General features: G+C 41.9%; 1 protein-coding gene across 1 annotated transcript; it reads right to left on the reverse strand.

Moving 5' to 3' along the window:
* Nucleotides 1-1,081: 1,081 nt before the first annotated feature.
* Nucleotides 1,082-19,657, reverse strand: POLE3 (DNA polymerase epsilon 3, accessory subunit). Its single transcript, XM_089675376.1, has 5 exons — nucleotides 19,519-19,657; nucleotides 13,614-13,688; nucleotides 7,191-7,276; nucleotides 6,462-6,580; nucleotides 1,082-1,536 (listed from the first exon to the last, which is right to left on the reverse strand). The coding sequence occupies exons 2-5, from the start codon at nucleotides 13,677-13,679 to the stop codon at nucleotides 1,367-1,369; spliced, it is 441 nt and encodes a 146-aa protein (XP_089531502.1). The 5' UTR covers nucleotides 13,680-13,688; nucleotides 19,519-19,657; the 3' UTR covers nucleotides 1,082-1,366.
* Between the last annotated feature and the right edge of the window lie 13 nt (nucleotides 19,658-19,670).

Here is a 19,670-nt window from a genome sequence, read left to right on the forward strand (position 1 = left end):
AGTAGATAGTCTGAGGTATTTCGTAAAAGGCATGGCGAGTTATTTTGAAGTTGTAATTTTTGGAAAATTAAGAACTTAAGTTTTTCTTTTTAATTTTTTTTTTACCAGCGCAGTACAGTGTGAGCATATGACTGGTGTGGGGGTGATGATTAGGAACACCAACTGGTGAGCCGCAACCTGCTGTGTATGAAGGACACAATGGTCAATGGGGGGTGCGTGTTGCAGTACCGAGTAGGTACAATGACGTACTGCCCAACTGCAGTATATTCCATCTGAGAGTGTGGTTATAGAGAGTGTGGTTCACCTAAGATTTCCATTTTTTTTTTTAATAAATGGGTTTTGTACAAAATTACTGATATGTTTAGTGGGAGATGACTTTTTTAATGGCACACTTTGGGTAAATATTTGGCTTATGAAGTCTATAAAGACAGGTGGTAGGAGTTTGAAAATATTATTTTGTACAGTACTGAAGATCCAAAATCAGCTTTAGAATCAGTAGTAATGATCGCTTATTCTAGGAACAATTAGTGTATTATTGCTGGAATATATAAACAGCACTGGAAGGGTTAGAATACTTTGATGGAGACAATGCTCTCCAGGTTCCCTCTTGGTCTCATAGTATCTGGGGAAGAATTCAGATCATGTTCTCATCCCTTGAGGTCTTATGAGCACACACTTTGGCCATTGGACATGCAAGAAATGCTGAAGGGAACCAGAAGCAGCATTTTCTCTAGGAGAGAAGTATGTCATCATGCTGGCAAGTCAGAGAGTTGCAAGATTGGTCTCTTCTCTGCATACAGAATGATGACACTTTTGCTGTGAATGGACAAGTGCTTATTGCATATATAAAGATTGTTCCTTGTAGGGAAATATCTTTGTGAGGTGCTCCAGTTGATGGGCATGCAGCACCAAAGCCTGGACTGTTTGATGCAAGGGATTTCTATGACCAGGCGACCTTGTTCAAGAAATAGCCATTCAGTGGTATGGCTTTGCTAAAACAGCTTAATATCAATGTTGTCAGGGCAGTTATACATGAAGGTCAACACCCCTTTAACAACAGTAAAGACTCAGAAGCTGCTAATTAGAAAAAAAAACAAAAAACTTTCTTTATTAACAAGTCTAAAGGAAAAAAAAAAAAAAAAAAAAGACACCAATAACAAATGTTCTATCAGTCTTTGTGCAACAAATCATCTTACTTCTGACAGATCACATTGCGAACTATGGATCAATCCTCACAACCAGCTCATTGAACAGTCTTGAAGAAAATATTTAGGCCGGAGAACCATTAGATAGGCATGAAGACCAAATTCTCCATCCACACGAAGTGTCACAAAACTGACACCAATGTCCTATCACAGAGTATTGCTCAGTTATCCACTTCCTCATCTTCTATCACTTCGTCCTCTTCCATCTTTTCCTCCTCATCTTCATTGTCATCCTCTCTGCTTTTGTCCTCCTCTCCGTCTGCTTTCTTATCTTTGTCCTTCTTCTTCAACTCTGAGGCTTCTTTCTTTTCCTTCTGTTCCCGCCTGTAAGCTGCAGAAAAAGTAGACATTACTCATTTTTAGCTCGATGTGATTAAAGCAGAACTTCAGTCTGTCAATCAACATTAACTATTTTTAATCTTTATTGCTGCTAGCATTAGTAAATAGATAGGAAAGTATATCATGTTTACTTGATTCAAACTTTTTTCTTCATTTACTTTCTGGTTGCCATGCCTAGGCAAGTGATGACATACATCCCAGGAGTCTTCAAGAGGGGTTTTCTCAGTGAAGCACAATCTCCTGCCTACATGCCTGAGCTAAGGGCAGATGGATTCCAGGAAATGAATGCTACATGCATCATCTGCCCTCACTCAAGATGGCCATGGCCAAAAATGCTAGGGGTGCTTTTCTAAGTGATTTCTCAGCAAATAAAGCATGGAGACATGGATGGATAAATGGATGGGGGAGTTTGCTTTGAATATTAACCACTTCCCATCCGGCCCATGTATATAAACGGCCAGATGGGAGCAGTGCAGGGGTGGGTGGCCATTTATAAACATCCTCCCCGCTCCCTGGGAGCACGTAGCACCACGATCCAGTGCCCGCTGTGTCCTCCGGACACAACGGAACACCAATCGTTGTACGGGACCTCTGTGTGAGGTCCCGATCATGTGATCACCGATTGGCCAATCAGTGGTCACATGAAGAGTAGTAAGCAAGATGTCACTTCTGACATCATTGCTTACTATGTGTGAAATCTGTGAATGATCACATGGTACAAGGCTATTCACAACAACCTTGTGCCATGTGACAAGCTGTGACCAATCACAGCTCACAGTGTTTCTCAATGGCTGCAAGAACGCAGAAAGACAGAAGGAGAAATGGATTGCTTTTACACCTATAAAGGCTATCAGTGTACAAAAAAAAAAAAAAATCTTCACCTCCCCCCACATGTAGTACAGTACTGTCACTGATAGGGAGACAGTATGTAAAAAAAGACCCCAAAATAATAATATAAAAAAAAAAATTAAAAAAAATGTTAAGAACTATAATTTTTGGTTATATACTAATTTGGGTTATTACTAAAAAGATAACTAAATACATTTTGGCCAATATTTATGAAGAAAGATTATTTGCAAAATTTTATAAGAAAATCATTTTTCAAAATTTTTGGACATTTTCATTTATATAGCAAAAAAATAAAAATTCCAGTGGTGAATACCACCAAAATAAAGTTTATCTCTCAAAAAAATTCTAAAAAATTCATATGGGTACAGTGTTGCATGACCGCGCAATTGTCATTCAAAGTGTGACAGCAATGAAAGCTGAAAACTGGCCTGGACAGGAAGGGGGTGAAAGTGTCCAGACTTGACATGGTTAAAAACAAATGAAATAGCATTTTTAGTTTGCGATGCTCAGGTGCAGCACAGTTCCACTATAAATTACCATCTTACATCCTTTCTGACACAGCCATAGCCATGAATCTGGATGCATTGTGTTGCAGTATCCCCCACAAGAGGGGGCTTAGAGAGAAACAGGCCAGTCAACACGGGCACAAAACTATTATGGTTTATAGCTTCTCAAACACATTTTAACAGGAAATGTATTTACATTTGGGGGCTCCCACTTCTTTCAGATGCAGGGAGTTGTGATGGGGACACAATGCGCCCGGCCATATGCTAACCTGTACCTGTGGAGAGGGAATGCTCCAAGGTCATGAATGAAGGAATTCTGGTGTGGCATAGGTACATTAATGACATGTTTTCTATCTGGACGGCTTTTGGATGAACTTGAGGAATTTGTTGTGAAACTTAAAATAAATCTATTAACACATTATTGTGTTCACGTGATATTCCTGGCGCCATGGCTGCAGCCATCAGCCATAACCCCAGTAATTTTCAGCCAGCAATTCCCTAACTTGTAAAAGTGATCTGCCACTGGATCACGTTTACAAGCAGCGGCACTCTCCTGCCACGCTCTGGTGCACGTACCTTGTTTTCCACGTTCCCCGTCGCAAGAGGGAACCCGGAATCCGACAGTTGTGGCCACTTACAATGGAGGTGATATCCCCGATCATCTCAGGACAGGGGTCTTCAAACGTTCTAAACAAAGGGCCAGTTTACAGTCATTCTGATGTTAGGGGGGCTGGACTTTGCCCAGTGGGAGTAAATAATGTTCTAGCTTTGCTATTAGGGGGAGGAATAGTGCCCGACTGTTGGTGTCAATAGGAGTAAACAAGGTCCTATCTTTGCTATTAGGGGGAGGAATGAATAGTACCCGATCGTTGGTGTCAGTAAAAGGAATTATGTCTCCTAGATTGTAAGCTCCAAGGAGCAGGGCCCTCTAATCTCTTTTGTATTGAACTGTATTGTGGCTGTATCATCTCCCACTATAATGTAAAGCACTGAGCAAACCGTTGGTGCTATATAAATCCTGTATAATAATAATGTCCCATTGTTGGTGTCAGTGGGAGGAATCATGCTCAACTGTTGGTGTCAGAGACAGAAATAAGGCCACAAGGACCGGATAAAGGCAAGCAAAAGGGCCACAGTTTGAAGACCACTAGTCTAGCAAACCGGAAGCGATGAGCCTTTAGTCACTTCAGGTTAGGAGAAAATGTAAATAGAACTTTTTTTTCTGGAAAGCATGAGATCAATGGTTTTTTTTTATCTCATGCTTTCAAGGGTAGAAGAAGAGATCTGCGGTTCTATAGACTCCGGATGTCTCCATAAAGAGGACCGGTCATGCTTTACTGCTGTCACAAGAGATGTTTACTCTTCTTGTGACAGCAATAAAAGTGAAAAAAGGCAAATGCATACATAGGTCACGCACACATATGTAAACGGTGTTCACCCCACACATGAGGTACTGTCGTGAACATTATAGCGAGAGTGACATGTTGGGTATCCATTTACTTGGAGTAACATCTTTTATATTTTACCAAAATTGGGTTATACATAGTGTTTTTTTGGATTAAAACTCATTAAAAAAGTGTATTTTTTTTTAAATTGCATTAAAAAAAAAACGCGCAAATAGCATGTGACATAAATTGCAATGACCACCGTTTTGTTCTCTAGGACTTCTGCAAAAAAAACTTGGGGGTTCCAAGTAGTTTTCAGCATAAAATACAGATTTTTACTGATTTTTTTCTGACACAAAAAGAGTCAGTAGAGGCCTGGTCTTCAAGCGGTTAAAGGAAAGAGAAAGCAGGTCACACATCACACAAAGTATCCCACATAGCCAGTATCTTCACATACTGTACGAGAAATTGTACTAAAGATTTGGATTTTGAATGCCAATCTAAAGCTCAGAGTGAAGGGTTATTGGCAAGAGGGTGCAGCAAAAACTGCCTGAAAACCATGACATGTTTAGCGTAAATACAAAGAAACAGGATCACACAATAAAAGGGATTACAAGGTACTCAATACCACAGCCTGTGTACAATCTTGCAGAGCTATTGGTACCCATCATTGGTTTTATCTATGATAGACTGGTACATAGTCACTATAAAGTGAGGGATTCAGGCTTTCATGAAAGCACCTCCAAATAATAATAGAAGGAAGGGTGATCAGGTTACCTAATGGAAACAGATTCTACCCAAAGCATTAAGTCACTTATGAGACACCGGTAATAATATATCTAGTGCTATGCACTGGTGGAGCCATGACTTTTACATAATTAAGTTTGAATAAAAATTAAAGTATTTATGAAACTATGTAGTTTTCATTGTAGCATCTAAAAAGTCCCCTAAAAAATTATTTGTGTGTTGTGATTCCTAAAATTTGAAGTAATTAACCTCAAGGCTGTGGATAAAGGGGTACCACCAGTCCTCCTGTACAGGGCCCCAGGACAGAAGAAAACCCAGGCACTGTATAGCTCTCTCTGCAGTTCTCCTCATCTCCAGCTTGCTGGATTTTAGCTGCTGCAGAGAGACATAAAGGGGATCGGTTCCAGTCATTAACCCCCCACCGTACTCATCACCCTCCATGTGCACCATACATTTCCCCCTGCTGCCCAGGCCCCCTTGTGCGCCACCAACCCCGCAGTGCTGCCAGCTTTCCTCCTCTCCTCCCCACCAGCAGCTGTAAGCTCACAATAGGATCTTTTTCTAAATGAAGTGATCGGTACCAATCCTTCAATGTGTTCATTCATAACTAAAGCATAGAAAACTTTTTTTTTGGGGGCTGTCAGGCAGGTTGTATAGGGCCCCGTGGTTTCCAACAGCAGCCTTGATCCAAATGATCTAAAAAGGTGCAGAGGACTATGAGCAGAAAAGCCATAGCTTTTCAAGACACAGGCCACTAGAATGGTAAGTATATGCAGTCTTCTATATGCAGATGTGTTTTCATACAAATGACAATGAAAGGGTCACTTTAAAGGGTTACTAAACCCACAACAGCAACATCAGTCTGTATATGCAGTAAAGCATGCTTGTTATACTCACTGTGGAACCTAAGGGGGTAATTCTCTGCATTGTTTAAAAAAGCTGTTTGATCTTGACTTCTCTGATCCTCCCCTTCTTCCAGTGTCCCCCCCACTTATCTCCTGATAAGACATATCGTATGGAGTCCCTCTGTATATGCTCAGTTTGGTGTGTATTACTAGAGAGGTTGTTTTTTTTCTTGGTAGAGTGCATGTGATCAGCACAGGGCCAATCAGCGCTGTCCAGACAGAGGTCAGGGGTTCTACATTCTCCTAGAGAAAAATAAAAACTTTTCCTACAAGCTTTAATATGTGCTCTGCTGGACACTGATAGAAGTCATAAGATTGCTATATACTGCTGATGAGAAAAGGTATTTAGAAGTTTATATCTACTAATATAATTGCACTTCCATGTTCTGTGTACTGTGGGAGACCAGATATAGTGAATGCCGAGTTTAGTAACACTTAAGGCTTTTTAAAAGAAACTGTCCTGTCACGCTTTCAAAAAAAATGTCACGTATGCTTGAAAATCTCCAATTAAAACAAAGCTCTTACCTTCTAGAGCCTCTTTCAGGGGACCCAGAAACCGCTGGAACTCCATCTCTTCCATAGCCGACATTACATCAGACACATTCAGCGTTTTCCTCTTCTGCTTCATTGCAAAACTGTTGGCGCTAAAAAAGGTATGGCGTTAATGTATCAGAGGGCTCATCATGTACTCCCTTTATCACGTTGATCATTGTGAAAGCAGCCAATCAATTCACTAGAGGTCCTGGTAACTTATTTTGTCACCACAACATGGCTGCCTCTACCAGATCTAGACAAAAGGAGCATTAGTACAGGACAGATTTGACACAACCGCGGAAGAGAACCTGCATGGTATTAAAAGTGGGGCCCATTACCCTGGCAGCCCAAACTGCATCCATAAAACTTCATAGAGGTTTGTTTCATTTAATCTGCTAATGCAGGTTTTTTGAACAGCAAATTTCCTTTGCTTGGAGGGGACAGGGAGCAGATTCATAGACAAATTATATGTAAAAACATTTCAACTCAAGTTGTAGAAATAGATGATCAGCAGTTTGTTTGCATCAAGCAGAGGACTCAAATGATCTCTGATCTCACCTTGTACAGATTGTCATAGCAGACATCACTCACAGTTGTGATCACCATTATCTGATTTGAAACCCAGGAAGAATTACAAGAAAATTCCCCAATTCTTTTTGTCTAAAACACACAAAATGCCTCCCCCTAAAATACAACATCATTAGCTCGGTAGACACTTACCAGGATGTTGCATAAAGGACAAAGACACTGGCTGCCCGTGAGATTGCACTGCGCGCTTCTTTAGATACATTTACTCCTTCTGGTAACTGCAAAAAAAAAAAAAAAAAAACACAAAAAAAGACCATCACCTACTTGTATTGGACAGGTGTAAGGGAGCTTTATATAGACACTGTCAATTTGCTCTACATGGGTAGTGGTAATGCTTACTTAACCACTTGCCTACAGGGCACTTATACCCCCATCCTTCCCAGGCCAGTTTTCAGCACTTTGAATGACAATTGTGCGGTCATGCAACATTGTACCCAAATGAAATTTTTATCATTATTTTGAGAAAGATAGAGCTTTCTTTTGGTGGTATTTAATCACCTCTTGGTTTTTATTTTTTGCTAAACAAACCAAAAAACTGAAATCTTTGAAAAAAAATAAAATAAAAAGATGTTTGTTTTTTTTCTTAGTTTTTGTTCTAAAATTTTGTAAATAAGTGATTTTTCTCCTTCACTGATGTGCGCTAATGAGGCTGCAGTGATGGGCACTGATAGGCTGCACTGATGGGCATTGACAGGCATCACTGATGGGCACTGATAGGCTGCACTGATGAGGAGGCACTAGTAGATGGCACTGATGAGGAGGCACTGATGGGCATTGACAGGCATCACTGATGGGCACTGAAAGGCAGCACTCATATATGGCATTGACAGACGGAACTGATAGGCGGCACTGAAAGGCAGCTCAGATGGGTACCGATATGTGGCATTGATGTGCACTGGTAGACACTGATAGGTGGCATTGATGAGGCACTGATGGGCACTGGCAGGTGGCATTGATGAGCACTGACAGCTGGCATTGATGGGCAGTGACAGGTGGCACTGCTGGGGCTACACTGATCATCAGGGCACACTGATCAACAGTGCACTGATGATCAGTGAACATGTCCCCTCCGAAGAATGGCAATTACCGGCTCTCCTCTCTTCTCAAGCGGTCAGCGGGACAGCTGGTGAGAAGAGAAATGCCGATAAGCGGCATTTCCCTTTTTGCACGTGATCAGCTGTGATTGGACACAGCTGATCACATGACCGAGCCAACATCTTCGGCTCTTTCTGTTGATCGGTGATCCGCTGTGTCCAAGGGACACAGCGCACCACCGAGTGCTGCGCACATGCGGTTAGAGTGGGCGGACGTCATAGGACATCCTCCCAGAACAAGAGAACCGCCTTGCGCCCGTCATTACCTTATATGGCGGGAGGGAGGCAGTTAAGAGATCATTCACACGGGCAGAGAGGTCTGTACAGTATGCAAGAGCCATTTGTTTATGTGTCTGAAGTTGTGTGCAGGCAGCCTGTGTTGGTCAATGGAGTTTACAGGCGTGCAGGGATGGGTTCACAGCCTCTAATGCAGTCAGTGGGCTTCTGGGGCTATGTGCCCATCCCTGCACATCTACCAAACTTGGATGTGCAGGTGAGTCTGTACAGCTGCTGCGTCTCCACTGATTAACACAGGCTGCCTGCATGCAGTTCCAGACTGCTCTAGATGCATGAACAATGGCTCTTGCACAGTGTACAGGCCTTTATACCTGTGCGAATGAGCCCCAAAGAAAAAAATAAAAATAAATAGTATAAAAGGTAAGCACTCCCTTTGTCATCAATGTGACACATTAACTACTGATATACAGCGGATATAGAAAAGAACCCCCCCCCCTTTAAAATTACCACATCTTGTTGCTTTGCAGCCTGAAATGAAGACAGACACAGTTTTTGTTTTATCCAGCTGTATTTACTCAGTGCAACTTATGACATCCAAGTGAAAGATATAACACCAACATGTTAGAAAAACAAAATTCAAAAATCATGACTCAGTTGGAAAAAGAATCACCCCCCCCCCCTCCTAAAAATGAAATGTAAACTCAGTCAGGTGTAGCTAATCACTTTCTCAATGGCACACAAAGCCATTTTACCTGCAACTGTGATCAGCTGTGGTCATTTTGATTAACTCAGCATGAAAAGAGCTTTACTGGAGCATTTCAGTCCCTGAAACTGAAGCAAACAATCAACTATGAGTGGCAAGGCATTGTCAAAAGATCTCCGGGATAAAGTTGTGGACAGGCACAAGTCAGGAGGTGGATCCCAAAAAATGTCAAAGGCTTTATCAATACCTAGAAGCACATGAAGTCTACTATTAAGAAGTGGAAGGTATTTGATTTGGTACAGCACAGACCCTCCCTGGACCAGGACGTCGCTCTAAACTGGATGAAAGAGCCAGGAGGAAACTGGTCAGAGGCTACCAAGAGGTCTACAGCAACTCTGAAGCAGCTGCAGGAATTTATGACAAAGAGTGGTCAACTGTGTACCTGTGACAACGATATCACACATTATCTACAAATGTGACTTGTATGGGAGGGTTGCAAGAAAAAAAAGCCATTTCCTGAAAAAGGCCACATGCAGTAATGACTAAGCTTTGCCAAAATGCACCTTGAAGATTCTGAGGCCACATGGAAAAAGGTGTTCTGGACAGACTAAAATGTACTTATTTGTCCTCAACACGAAACAATATGTCTGGTGGAAATCCAATACAGCTCATCAACCAAATAACACCATTCCTACAGTAAAGCATGGAGGTGGTAATATCCTGTTATGGGGGAGTTTCTCCGCAGCAGGGACTGGAGCACTTGTCAGGATAAAAGAAAAATGGATGGGGAAAAATATCGTCACATTCTGGAGGAAAATCTGTTGCCCTCTGCCAGAAAGTTGTCAATGGGAAGAAGGTTTACCTTCCAACATGACAATGAGAGATCAGAGAACTTCCGCTTCCGATCACCTAGGCGGTTGGAGCAGAAGTGGGAGCGGGTACCTGTCAAAATCAGGTACCCTCTGCCCCCCCCTCCTCCCCGAAAGCTCATTTTCACAAACAGGAGTGGGGGAGGCCTTAAAGCAGATCTTCCCCTTTTGGGTGAAGCTTTGCTTTAAATAAAAGCACAAGAAAAATTGTGTCCATCTGTTCAAATATGAAAAACAAAAACAAAAAAACAAAACAAAAAACAAAACACACACACACACACGAAGAACAATTTTCATGAGGATGAATGTTTTTCACTTGACTACTTGGAGGGGAGAACAGGATTTGCAATCACTGGTTAATGTCTCAACCTAAACTAGGGATTAGTCAGGCCTCCTATGAGGTTTTTTCTATTTATTTATTGCAGTCTGCATCCTCAAAGGAGATTTACTCCCTATATTTGACCCAATCATCATTTTCAATAGGAGAGAAACATTAAAAAAAACATTCTATTCTTTGCATATGCCTGTATGCCTGTATACACAGAGTACAGCCAATCATGTCTATGGGCCACCGTATGCTGCAGCTTTCCAGGCAGGTGAAATACACACGAATTTATGTTACACAGGCTCAGGCGCCCATGTGTAGGAAGTTTTTTTACTTTTTCCAAAGGGGGAATTTTCCTTCATTCTATCCCAGAGACAAAACAAGTAGAAAGTATTTATTCACTCCCTTGTTATCTCTCACCTTGACACAGGCTACCCCCTGCAGTCTATCATGAATGCTGTTGCCAGTCTCATCCACCTTACCAATCGCTCAGTGTCCGCTGCCCCTTCTCTGCCAATCCATCCACTGGCTTACATTTTCGCAATAAATAAAATTCAAAATACTAAACAACATGCAAAGCCATCCACAATTCTGCCCCAAACTACACCACCAATCTTGTCTCAAATATATCACCAAAACCATCCTCTCCACTCCTCCCAAGACCTCCTGCTCTCTAGCTCTCGTCACCTTCTGCCATGCTACTCTCCAGGACTTCTCCAGAGCCTCTCCCATCTCTTGGAACTCTCTATCCCAATCTGTCCAACTATCTCCGACTCTGTCCACTTTTAGAAATTCCCTGAAAACTCATCTCTTCAGGGAAGCCTTTACCTAACAACTGAACTTTTAATTCTCCCATCAGCTCATCTCTCACTGTTATTACCATTTCTACCACTTGCCTCACCCTATTAGAGCATAAGCTCTCATGAACTGTTGGAGCAACATAAATCCTGCAGAACAATAACTCTCCTCTTAACCAGTTGTTCCCACGGGGAGAGTTCTCCTCCATTTTGTTCCTGGTGACAACCATAAACTTTTATTTTTTTTGCGTACGCTATACGAGTGTTTACATGAGCACCATTGTATGGCTGAAGGCAGCTGTATGCAGCACCTGGGCTTTCCAGGCAGGAAAATAGGCTGGAATTTACCATACACAGGTTTAGGTGCCTGCATGCAGGAGGTCCTAAGAATATCGTTTAACCACTTGCTGACCTGCTCAGAGTAAATGTACTGTGAGTGGGCAGCAGGTGCAGGAACAGCAACGTACATGCACATTGCCGACTTTCTTCCAGGTTTGGGGGAGTTTGTCAGCAGGTTTTAGCTGAAGTCTAATGTCCAATCGCATTACAGAGTTCTGTGTTTACAAACACACAGAACTCTGTATAAACAGAACAGCAATCTCACCGTTTCTTCTCCCTGAAAAGCAGGGAGTTGATAACAGCCAGATCTGTGAGTAAAAGCAGCACACATTACACAATGTTAGGCACACAGTTAACCCCCTGGTTTCCCCTTGATATTAACCCCCTTTCCAGCTAGTGTCACTAGTACAGCATACAGTATTATATCTGATTACTGTATTGGTATTGTTAGCAATGACAGTGTCAGTTAGTGTCCCTCCCAGTCAGTGTCTATTAGTGCCACACTATAAGTCACTGATCATCATCATTACTAGTATAGCATCTATAGCTGCGTAAATTCCAGTATATACACACCATAGTTTGTAGACACTATAAAACTTTCACAAAACCAGTTAATATGCACTTATTGATTTTTTTACCCATGACTTGTAGCAGAATACATTTTGGCCTAAATTTACAAAGAAGATAGATTTTTATTGGATGTTTTTTAACCACTTCACCACGCTATAGCCGAAAGATAGCTACAGAGCAGCTCTATTGCTCTGGGAGGGCGTCCATGAACATCCTCCCGGAAGTACACCCCGTGACGTGATTCCATAATGCTCTGTGATCAGTCTCTTTTGGACACAGCTGATTACAGATCGCGGTAAAGGGCCAATCACAGCAGTCCTTTACTATGTGATCAGCTGTGTCCATTCACAGCTCGTTACAATGGAAACATGCTTGCCAGTTATCGACAGTACTTTCCTCACCTGCTGTCACAGGGTGAGGAGAGGAGAGCCAGTAACTGGCAAATGTGAAAGGGGTATTGATTATCAGTGCTGCCCCGTCAGCTCACATTAAAGGAAAAAAAATTACTTATTTCCAAAATTTTGGGTCTATTTTCGTTTGTTTAGCAACACATAAAAAGCCCAGTGTTGATTAAATACCACCACAAGAAAGATCCATTTGTGTGGAAAAAATGATAAAACTTTCATTCAAGTACAGTGTTGCATGACTGTGCAATTGTCATTCAACATGTGACAGCGCTGAAAGCGCTCAGCCGACCTCAAAATCTGCACCCCCGGCCTCACCACCCCTGCCCCACTCCTGGTCAGGAATGGGGTGAAAGTGCCTGGTATTGAAGTGGATAATAAAGTAAAGATATTTTTTTTTTTTGTTTATATAATAAAAAACCCAGTGGTGTTCAAATACCACCAAAAAAAGCTCTATTTGTGTGAAAAAATCATATAACATTTCATTTGGGTGCAGTGTTGCATGACCAAGCAATTGCCAGTAACTGTAGTACAGTTCTGAATAGCAAAAAAATGCCCTGGTCATGCAGGCGGTAAATCTTTCCAGAGGGCAAGCAGTTAAAGTGGTTCTAAAGGCTCAATGTTTTTGACCTTCATGTATTCTATGCATGAAGGTAAAAAAAATTTCTGTGTGCAGCGGCCCCCCAGCCCCCCCCCCCCAATCCTTACCTGAGCGCCCTCTGATCCAGCTATGTTCTTGACAGCCTCTGCTGTCTGAGGACTCTTCCTCTTCATTGGCTGAGACGGCAGCTTTCAATTACAGCCAGGTGAGCCGATGAGGAGTGAGTGAGGGGGATGGGGACAGTAGTGGCTCTATGTGTCTTATAAACACAGAGCAGTGGCTCGGGAATCAGCACGCAGCAGTGCCCCCAGGGCAAGCAGCTTTCTCTGGGGGCACTGCTTGAGGGGGAGGAGCTAGGTGCGCCAGCCTGAAAAGAAGAGGATCAGAGCTGCTCTGTGCAAAATCACTGCACAGAGCCGGTAAATTTAGACATGTTTGCTATTTTTAAAAAATGAAAAACGAAGCTTTAGCATTACTTTGACAACGTGAATTAGTGAGCAACCAACAGCAACAGCCTCTACTGCTGATATGTTGGACTCATATGGAGTGCAATCTTTCTCCAGGACACTATAACAATGCATACACCCCATAATTACAAAATAAAAAGACTTCTTACCGCCTCTTTAATAATCCTGGTGACAACAGCATTGGGTAAATTGAGATCCTCTGGTCTCTCTGCCATCTTGACCAGCTACAGAAGAGAAAGGAAAGGATTAGCAATTCTGCAGACACAAAGATAATCAAGTCACCTATACCACAAATAAAGGGATCATCTCCACCCTCTGCCTTCCATACTTTGAGTCTTTTCTCAGGCAAGTCAAAAGTTCTTCTCTGCAGGACTGTTCTTGTTTAATGACTCAAGACCCATCTCCAGCCAAAATGTATTACTTTATTTTGGATGGAGTATAGGAAGGTTAGAGCCTCAGTCAAGCTTTGGACCCAGAGTCAGCTTATGGCGGGGCATTGCCTGCTGTCAGCTGTTGTGGCAGAGCTGCTCCAGGGTTTAAAAGGATCCCGACCATATTGTCGGGATCTACCCTGCCCACATGGAAGAAAAGTACCGTATTTTTCGCTCCATAAGACGCACTTTTTTTCCCCCAAAAAAGGGGGGAAAATGTCAGTGCGTCTTATGGAGCGAATATAGAGCGGCCGGTCCGGTATTTCCACCGCCGCCGTGTCAGAATACCGGGCCGGCCGCTCAGCTCTGCAATGGGACCTTACCTGTCCCTCTATCCAGCGGCGCGCTGTCTTCCCGGCTTCTGTAGTGTGCGTGACAGCCGGGTCCCAAGTGCGCATGCGGAAGAAGCAGTGCTCTTTGTGAATGGTAAGGCGGTACCTGGGACACATGACAGATCCCAGAAGCCGCCGGACCAATCACAAAGCGCAGCGCTTCTCGCGCATGTGCACTGGGCATCCGGCTGTCCGACGAGCGCCCACACTACAGAAGCCGAGAAGACAGCGCGCGGCTGGATAGAGGAACAGGTAAGATTAAAAAAAAAACTCTGCGGAAGTAAGAGCAGGTACCTGTCAAATTCAGGTACCCGCTCCCCCTCCCTCCCCAAAGGTCAGCAGTCATCTTCTGTACTGTCCGCAGTCTCTGGTCATCTCCTGTACTGTGTCCGCAGTCTCTGGTCATCCCTGTACTGTCCGCAGTCTCTGGTCATCCCTGTACTGTCCGCAGTCTCTGGTCATCTCCTGTACTGTGTCTGCAGTCCATTAGTTCAGAATTTTTTTTTTCCTGTTTTCTGCCTCTAAAACCTAGGGTGCGTCTTATGGAGCGAAAAATACGGTATATTTGAAAAAATATTCTTCCCAAATATATTGCCATATATTTGAAATACTACAATTTTGGCCGTATTCAATATATTTCAAAATATATTCCTATATATATATATATATATATATATATATATATATATATAGATATATATAGATATATATATATATCATGTTGAAATGCGTTTTTTATATATTACAAAATATCTAAAAAATTATTTTAAAAATATGTATTTTTTAAAATATATTCTTCAAATATTTTCAACATAAAAAAGTCATTTTAACATATATTTTTACATATATTTGTAAATGCATTCCAAAAATGTAGATTAAATGTATTTTTAAAGACATACAATATATTTGAAAATGTATTTTTAACTAGTTGCTGACCGCAGATAGCCGAATGACAGCTGCACTGCGGCCGGCCAGTTCTGGGAGGGTGTCATATGATGTCCTCCCAGAACGCGCTCCTCTGCGTGCCCCCGGAGGCACGCACCCTGCAATCTCCGTGATCGCTGTGTCCTATGGACACAGCTGATCATGTGATGTGGTAAGAGGCCAATCACAGTGGCCTTTTACCATGTGATCAGCCATGTCCAATGACACGCTGATCACTGGGAAATGCAATTGCAGGTTCTCGGCTGCACTTTCCTCACACTGTCAGAGCGTGAGGAAAGTACTGCCGAGAACCGGCAGTTGTCAGAGCAGGGATCAGCACCGATCATCAGGGCACTGATGATCAGTGCCCTGATGATTGGTGCCCAGAAGTGCCACCCACCAGTGCCCAGCAGTGAAGCCTCATCAATGCACATCAGTGAAGGAGAAAAACTACCTGTTTGCAAAATTTTATAATAGAAACAAAGAATTTTTTTTTTCAAATTCTTTTTTTGTTTATACCAGAAAAAGTAAAACACCCAGCGGCGAGTAAATGCCACTAAAAGAAAGCTCTATTTGTGAGAAAAAAAATTATAAAAATTTCATATGGGTATAATGTTGCATGACTGCGCAACTGTCATTCAAAGTGCAACAGTGCTGAAAATTGGCCTGGTAAGGAAGGGGGTACGTCAAATAAAAATAGTATAGTAATAAAAGTGAGCGCTCTAAGATAAGCAGCTGAACACTCAAGGAAACCAAATAAAACCATGTCATAAACATGTAATAAAAAGTGCAGCGCTAAACAATAAAAATATTATTAATAATGTCCCCAATAATCAAGGCATATATCAGTGACAGTCTATATAGTGACGACAATGTGGTATAATGATCCAATCCAGTGGCAGTGCTCCCAGTGATAAGGTAAGAATTACGCACTCACCAGAAGCGTAATTCAACACGGATCTCCTTCACAGATAAAAGGTCCGGACTGGAACTCAGAGAGCCATATCTGAGTGAGCTGTGGATGAAAGTTTGCATTGCACAAGAGAGGAAAAGGCATCTGTACCCACCTATCCCTTAAAGGGACCTCTGGCCAGCTGGATCGTTCTACACCTCTGAGGGCTCATAACCTTACCACCCTGAGGGAGAATCACCCTGAGTTCCAGTCCGGACCTTTATCTGTGAAGGAGATCCGTGTTGATTTACACATTGCGTAATTGAATTACACTTCTGGTGAGTGCGTAGTTCTTACCTTATCACTGGGAGCACCGCCACTGGCTTGGATCATTATACCACATTGTCTTCACTATATAGACTGTCACTGATATATGCCTTGATTATTGGGGACATTACACCCTGTTCCAAATTATTATGCAAATTATATTTAAGTGTCACAAAGATTAAATATTCTGTTTTTCAGTTTAACTCATGGATGGCATTGTGTGTCAGGGCTCTTTTGATCACTGAAAACAATCTCGGACACCTATGATAATTAGATTGGCCAGTGAGCCCAATTTAAGGAAAAACTACTAAAAGAGGTTGTTCCACATTATTTAGCAGAGCACCATTTTCAAGCAATATGGGGAAGAAAAATGATCTCTCTGCTGTCGAAAAGAGTGAAATAGTTCAATGCCTTGGACGAGGTATGAAAACATTAGATATTTTACGAAAACGTAAGCATGATCATCGCACTATTAAGAGATTTGTGGCTGATTCAGAGCACAGACGGGTTTGTGCAGATAAAGGCACATTGAGGAAGATTTCTGCCAGATCCATGCATCAGATCAAGAGAGCAGCTGCTAAAATACCATTACATAGCAGCAAACAGATATTTGAAGCTGCTGGTACCTCTGGAGTCCCACGGACATCAAGGTGTAGAGTCCTCCAGAGTCTTGCAACTGTGCATAAACCTTCTATTCGGCCACCACTAACCAATACTCACAAGCAGAAACGGCTGCATTGGGCAGAAAAATACATGAAGACTAATTTTCAAACAGTCCTGTTCACTGATGAGTGCCGTGCAACCCTGAATGGTACAGATGGATGGAGTAGTGGATGGTTGGTGGACGGCCACCCTGTTCCAACAAAGCTGCGACATCAGCAAGGTGGTGGTGGAGTCATGTTTTGGGCCGGAGTAGTGGGAACAGAGCTGGTCTGCCCCTTTAGGGTCCCCAAAGGTGTAAAGATGACCTCTGCAAAGTATGTGGAGTTTATGACTGACCACTTTCTTCCCTGGTACAGAAGGAAGAACTATGCTTTCCGTAATAAAATCATCTTCATGCATGACAATGCACCATCTCATGCTGCAAAGAATACCTCTGCATCAATGGATGTTATGGGGATAAAAGGAGAGAAAGTCATGGTGGGGCCTCCATCCTCCCCTGACCTCAATCCTATTGAGAACCTTTGGAGCATCCTCAAGCAAAAGATCTATGAGGGTGGGAGGCAGTTTACATCCAAACAGCAGCTCTGGGAGGCTATTCTGACATCTTGCAAACAAATTCAAGCAGAAACTGTCCAAAAACTCACAAGTTCAATGGATGCAAGACTCGTGAAGCTTCTATCAAATAAGGGGTCCTATGTTACAATGTAATGTGACCTGTTCAAATGTTTAAAAAGTTCAAAACGTTGTTAAAAGTTTGACTGAACTAGCTTTTGATTAGAGTAAATATGCTGCAAACACAACAAATGACAATTTTCAGTTCTTTACAACCTATAAAGTGTTTTGAAACTTACTGTGCGTAATAATTTGGAACAGTGCATTGGAAGTGTTTTATGTTTAACAAAAATCCTGTTATCATTAGGAGGTTTGTTCAATAAAATGTGAATTGTACTCTTAATAGTTGATAACATGAGAATTATGCTGACTGTTATTTACATCAATTATTTAGGTACATGAGAAAAATATCATTTGCATAATAATTGGGAACAGAGTGCATTTATCATATTTTTATTGTTCAGCGCTGCACTTTTTTATTACAAGGAAGGGGGTATAAGTGCCCGGTAGGCAAGTGGTTACAAATATTTTTCATGTATTTTGTAATAAAAATGCATTTCAACATACAGTATGTAATACATATAGAATACGGACAAAATTGTAGTATTTCATACATATGTCAATAAATTTAGGAAGAATAATTTTTTAAATATATTTTTTTTCTATGTGGGTGCTGCCTGATTGACAGCTGGCCTTGCCTCTCAGCAGAGAGCCTGAGCCAGCTACTTCCACCCCCTCTCCAACCTGGTGCTCCAGTGAGTTCACAGTTCTCAGACTTTTTCACCTATTTTAACAGGCAAGTCTGCAGCATTATCAGTGATGCTGCAGCTGTCCCATGTCTGTTTAGAGCTGATTTGAGAGAGCTGCAGCACTGAACCGAATCCTCTATTATTATTATACAAATAGTAATAATAATAGAGGTGTGTATAAATGTTTGTTTTTTAACCACTTTCCCTCCAGAGGATTTATCCCCCTTCCTGACCAGAATATTTTTTTGCGATATGGCGTGTTACTTAACCTGGCAATTGCGCGGTCATGCAATGCTGTACATAAATGAAATTTGCCATTTTTTCCTACAAATAGAGCTTTCTTTTGGTGGTATTTGATCACCTGTTTTTTATTTTTTAGGCTATAAACAAAAAAAAAACAATAATTTTGGAAAAAAAAAAACAATATTTTGGACTTTTTGCTATAAAACATATCCAATAAAATTTATAAAAAAAAAAAATCAAATTTCGTCATAAGGCGACTTTCACACTGATTCCCAGCAACTATGCATTTGTGATGTTTTTTTTTTTTTTTTTACAAGGCACGTGGTTGCATCTTTGTCACGTTTCCCATTGCTTTCACAGAAGACGTGCTTTTTTTTTTTTTTTTAGTTACTGCTAAAGATATTTAGAAAACGCACCAGCCCTGTAATGGATCAGTGTGAAGAGGTCCATAGGAATACATGGTCATTTTCCTTCCGCTTTTTTTTAATGCAAAAACGGAAGACAAACGGCTCAGTGTGAAAGCAGCCGAAAACGTATTGTTACTTGGCATCACAGGATGAGGTGCCCCTTTATTAAGAATAGTGCCATATCATGTATGGATACACCTAGGGGGAGATTCACTAAAACTGTCACACTCAGAATTTGGTGCAGCTGTGCATGGTAGCCAATCAGCTTCTAGCTTCATCTTGCTAAGTTAAGCTTTGCCCATAAAACCTGGAAGCTGATTGGTTTCTATGCAGAGCTGCACCACATTGTGCACCATGCAGTTTTAGGACCCCTTCCCTGTGAGGGTGCACTGTGCCTGATACAGGATATGACTCTATTATTATCCCGAGAAGAATATATCGCCGTCTATTGGGTACCAGCTAACACATCCATACCCTCCAATACTTTCCAATCACCGATCACCAGGCTGCCAGCTTCCCACTTCCCGCCAGGAGTCCAGACTTCCACCATGTACCACGTGCTCTCCGTCTCCCGCCCCTTCAAGGTCTTTGCGTTCCACCGCTCAGCCGCCATCTCCCAGCCTTGC

This window comes from Staurois parvus, unplaced genomic scaffold (assembly GCF_062004578.1).
Source record: "Staurois parvus isolate SC_StPar_1 unplaced genomic scaffold, SC_StPar_1.0 ptg000154l, whole genome shotgun sequence".
Taxonomy (NCBI): Eukaryota; Metazoa; Chordata; class Amphibia; order Anura; family Ranidae; genus Staurois; species Staurois parvus.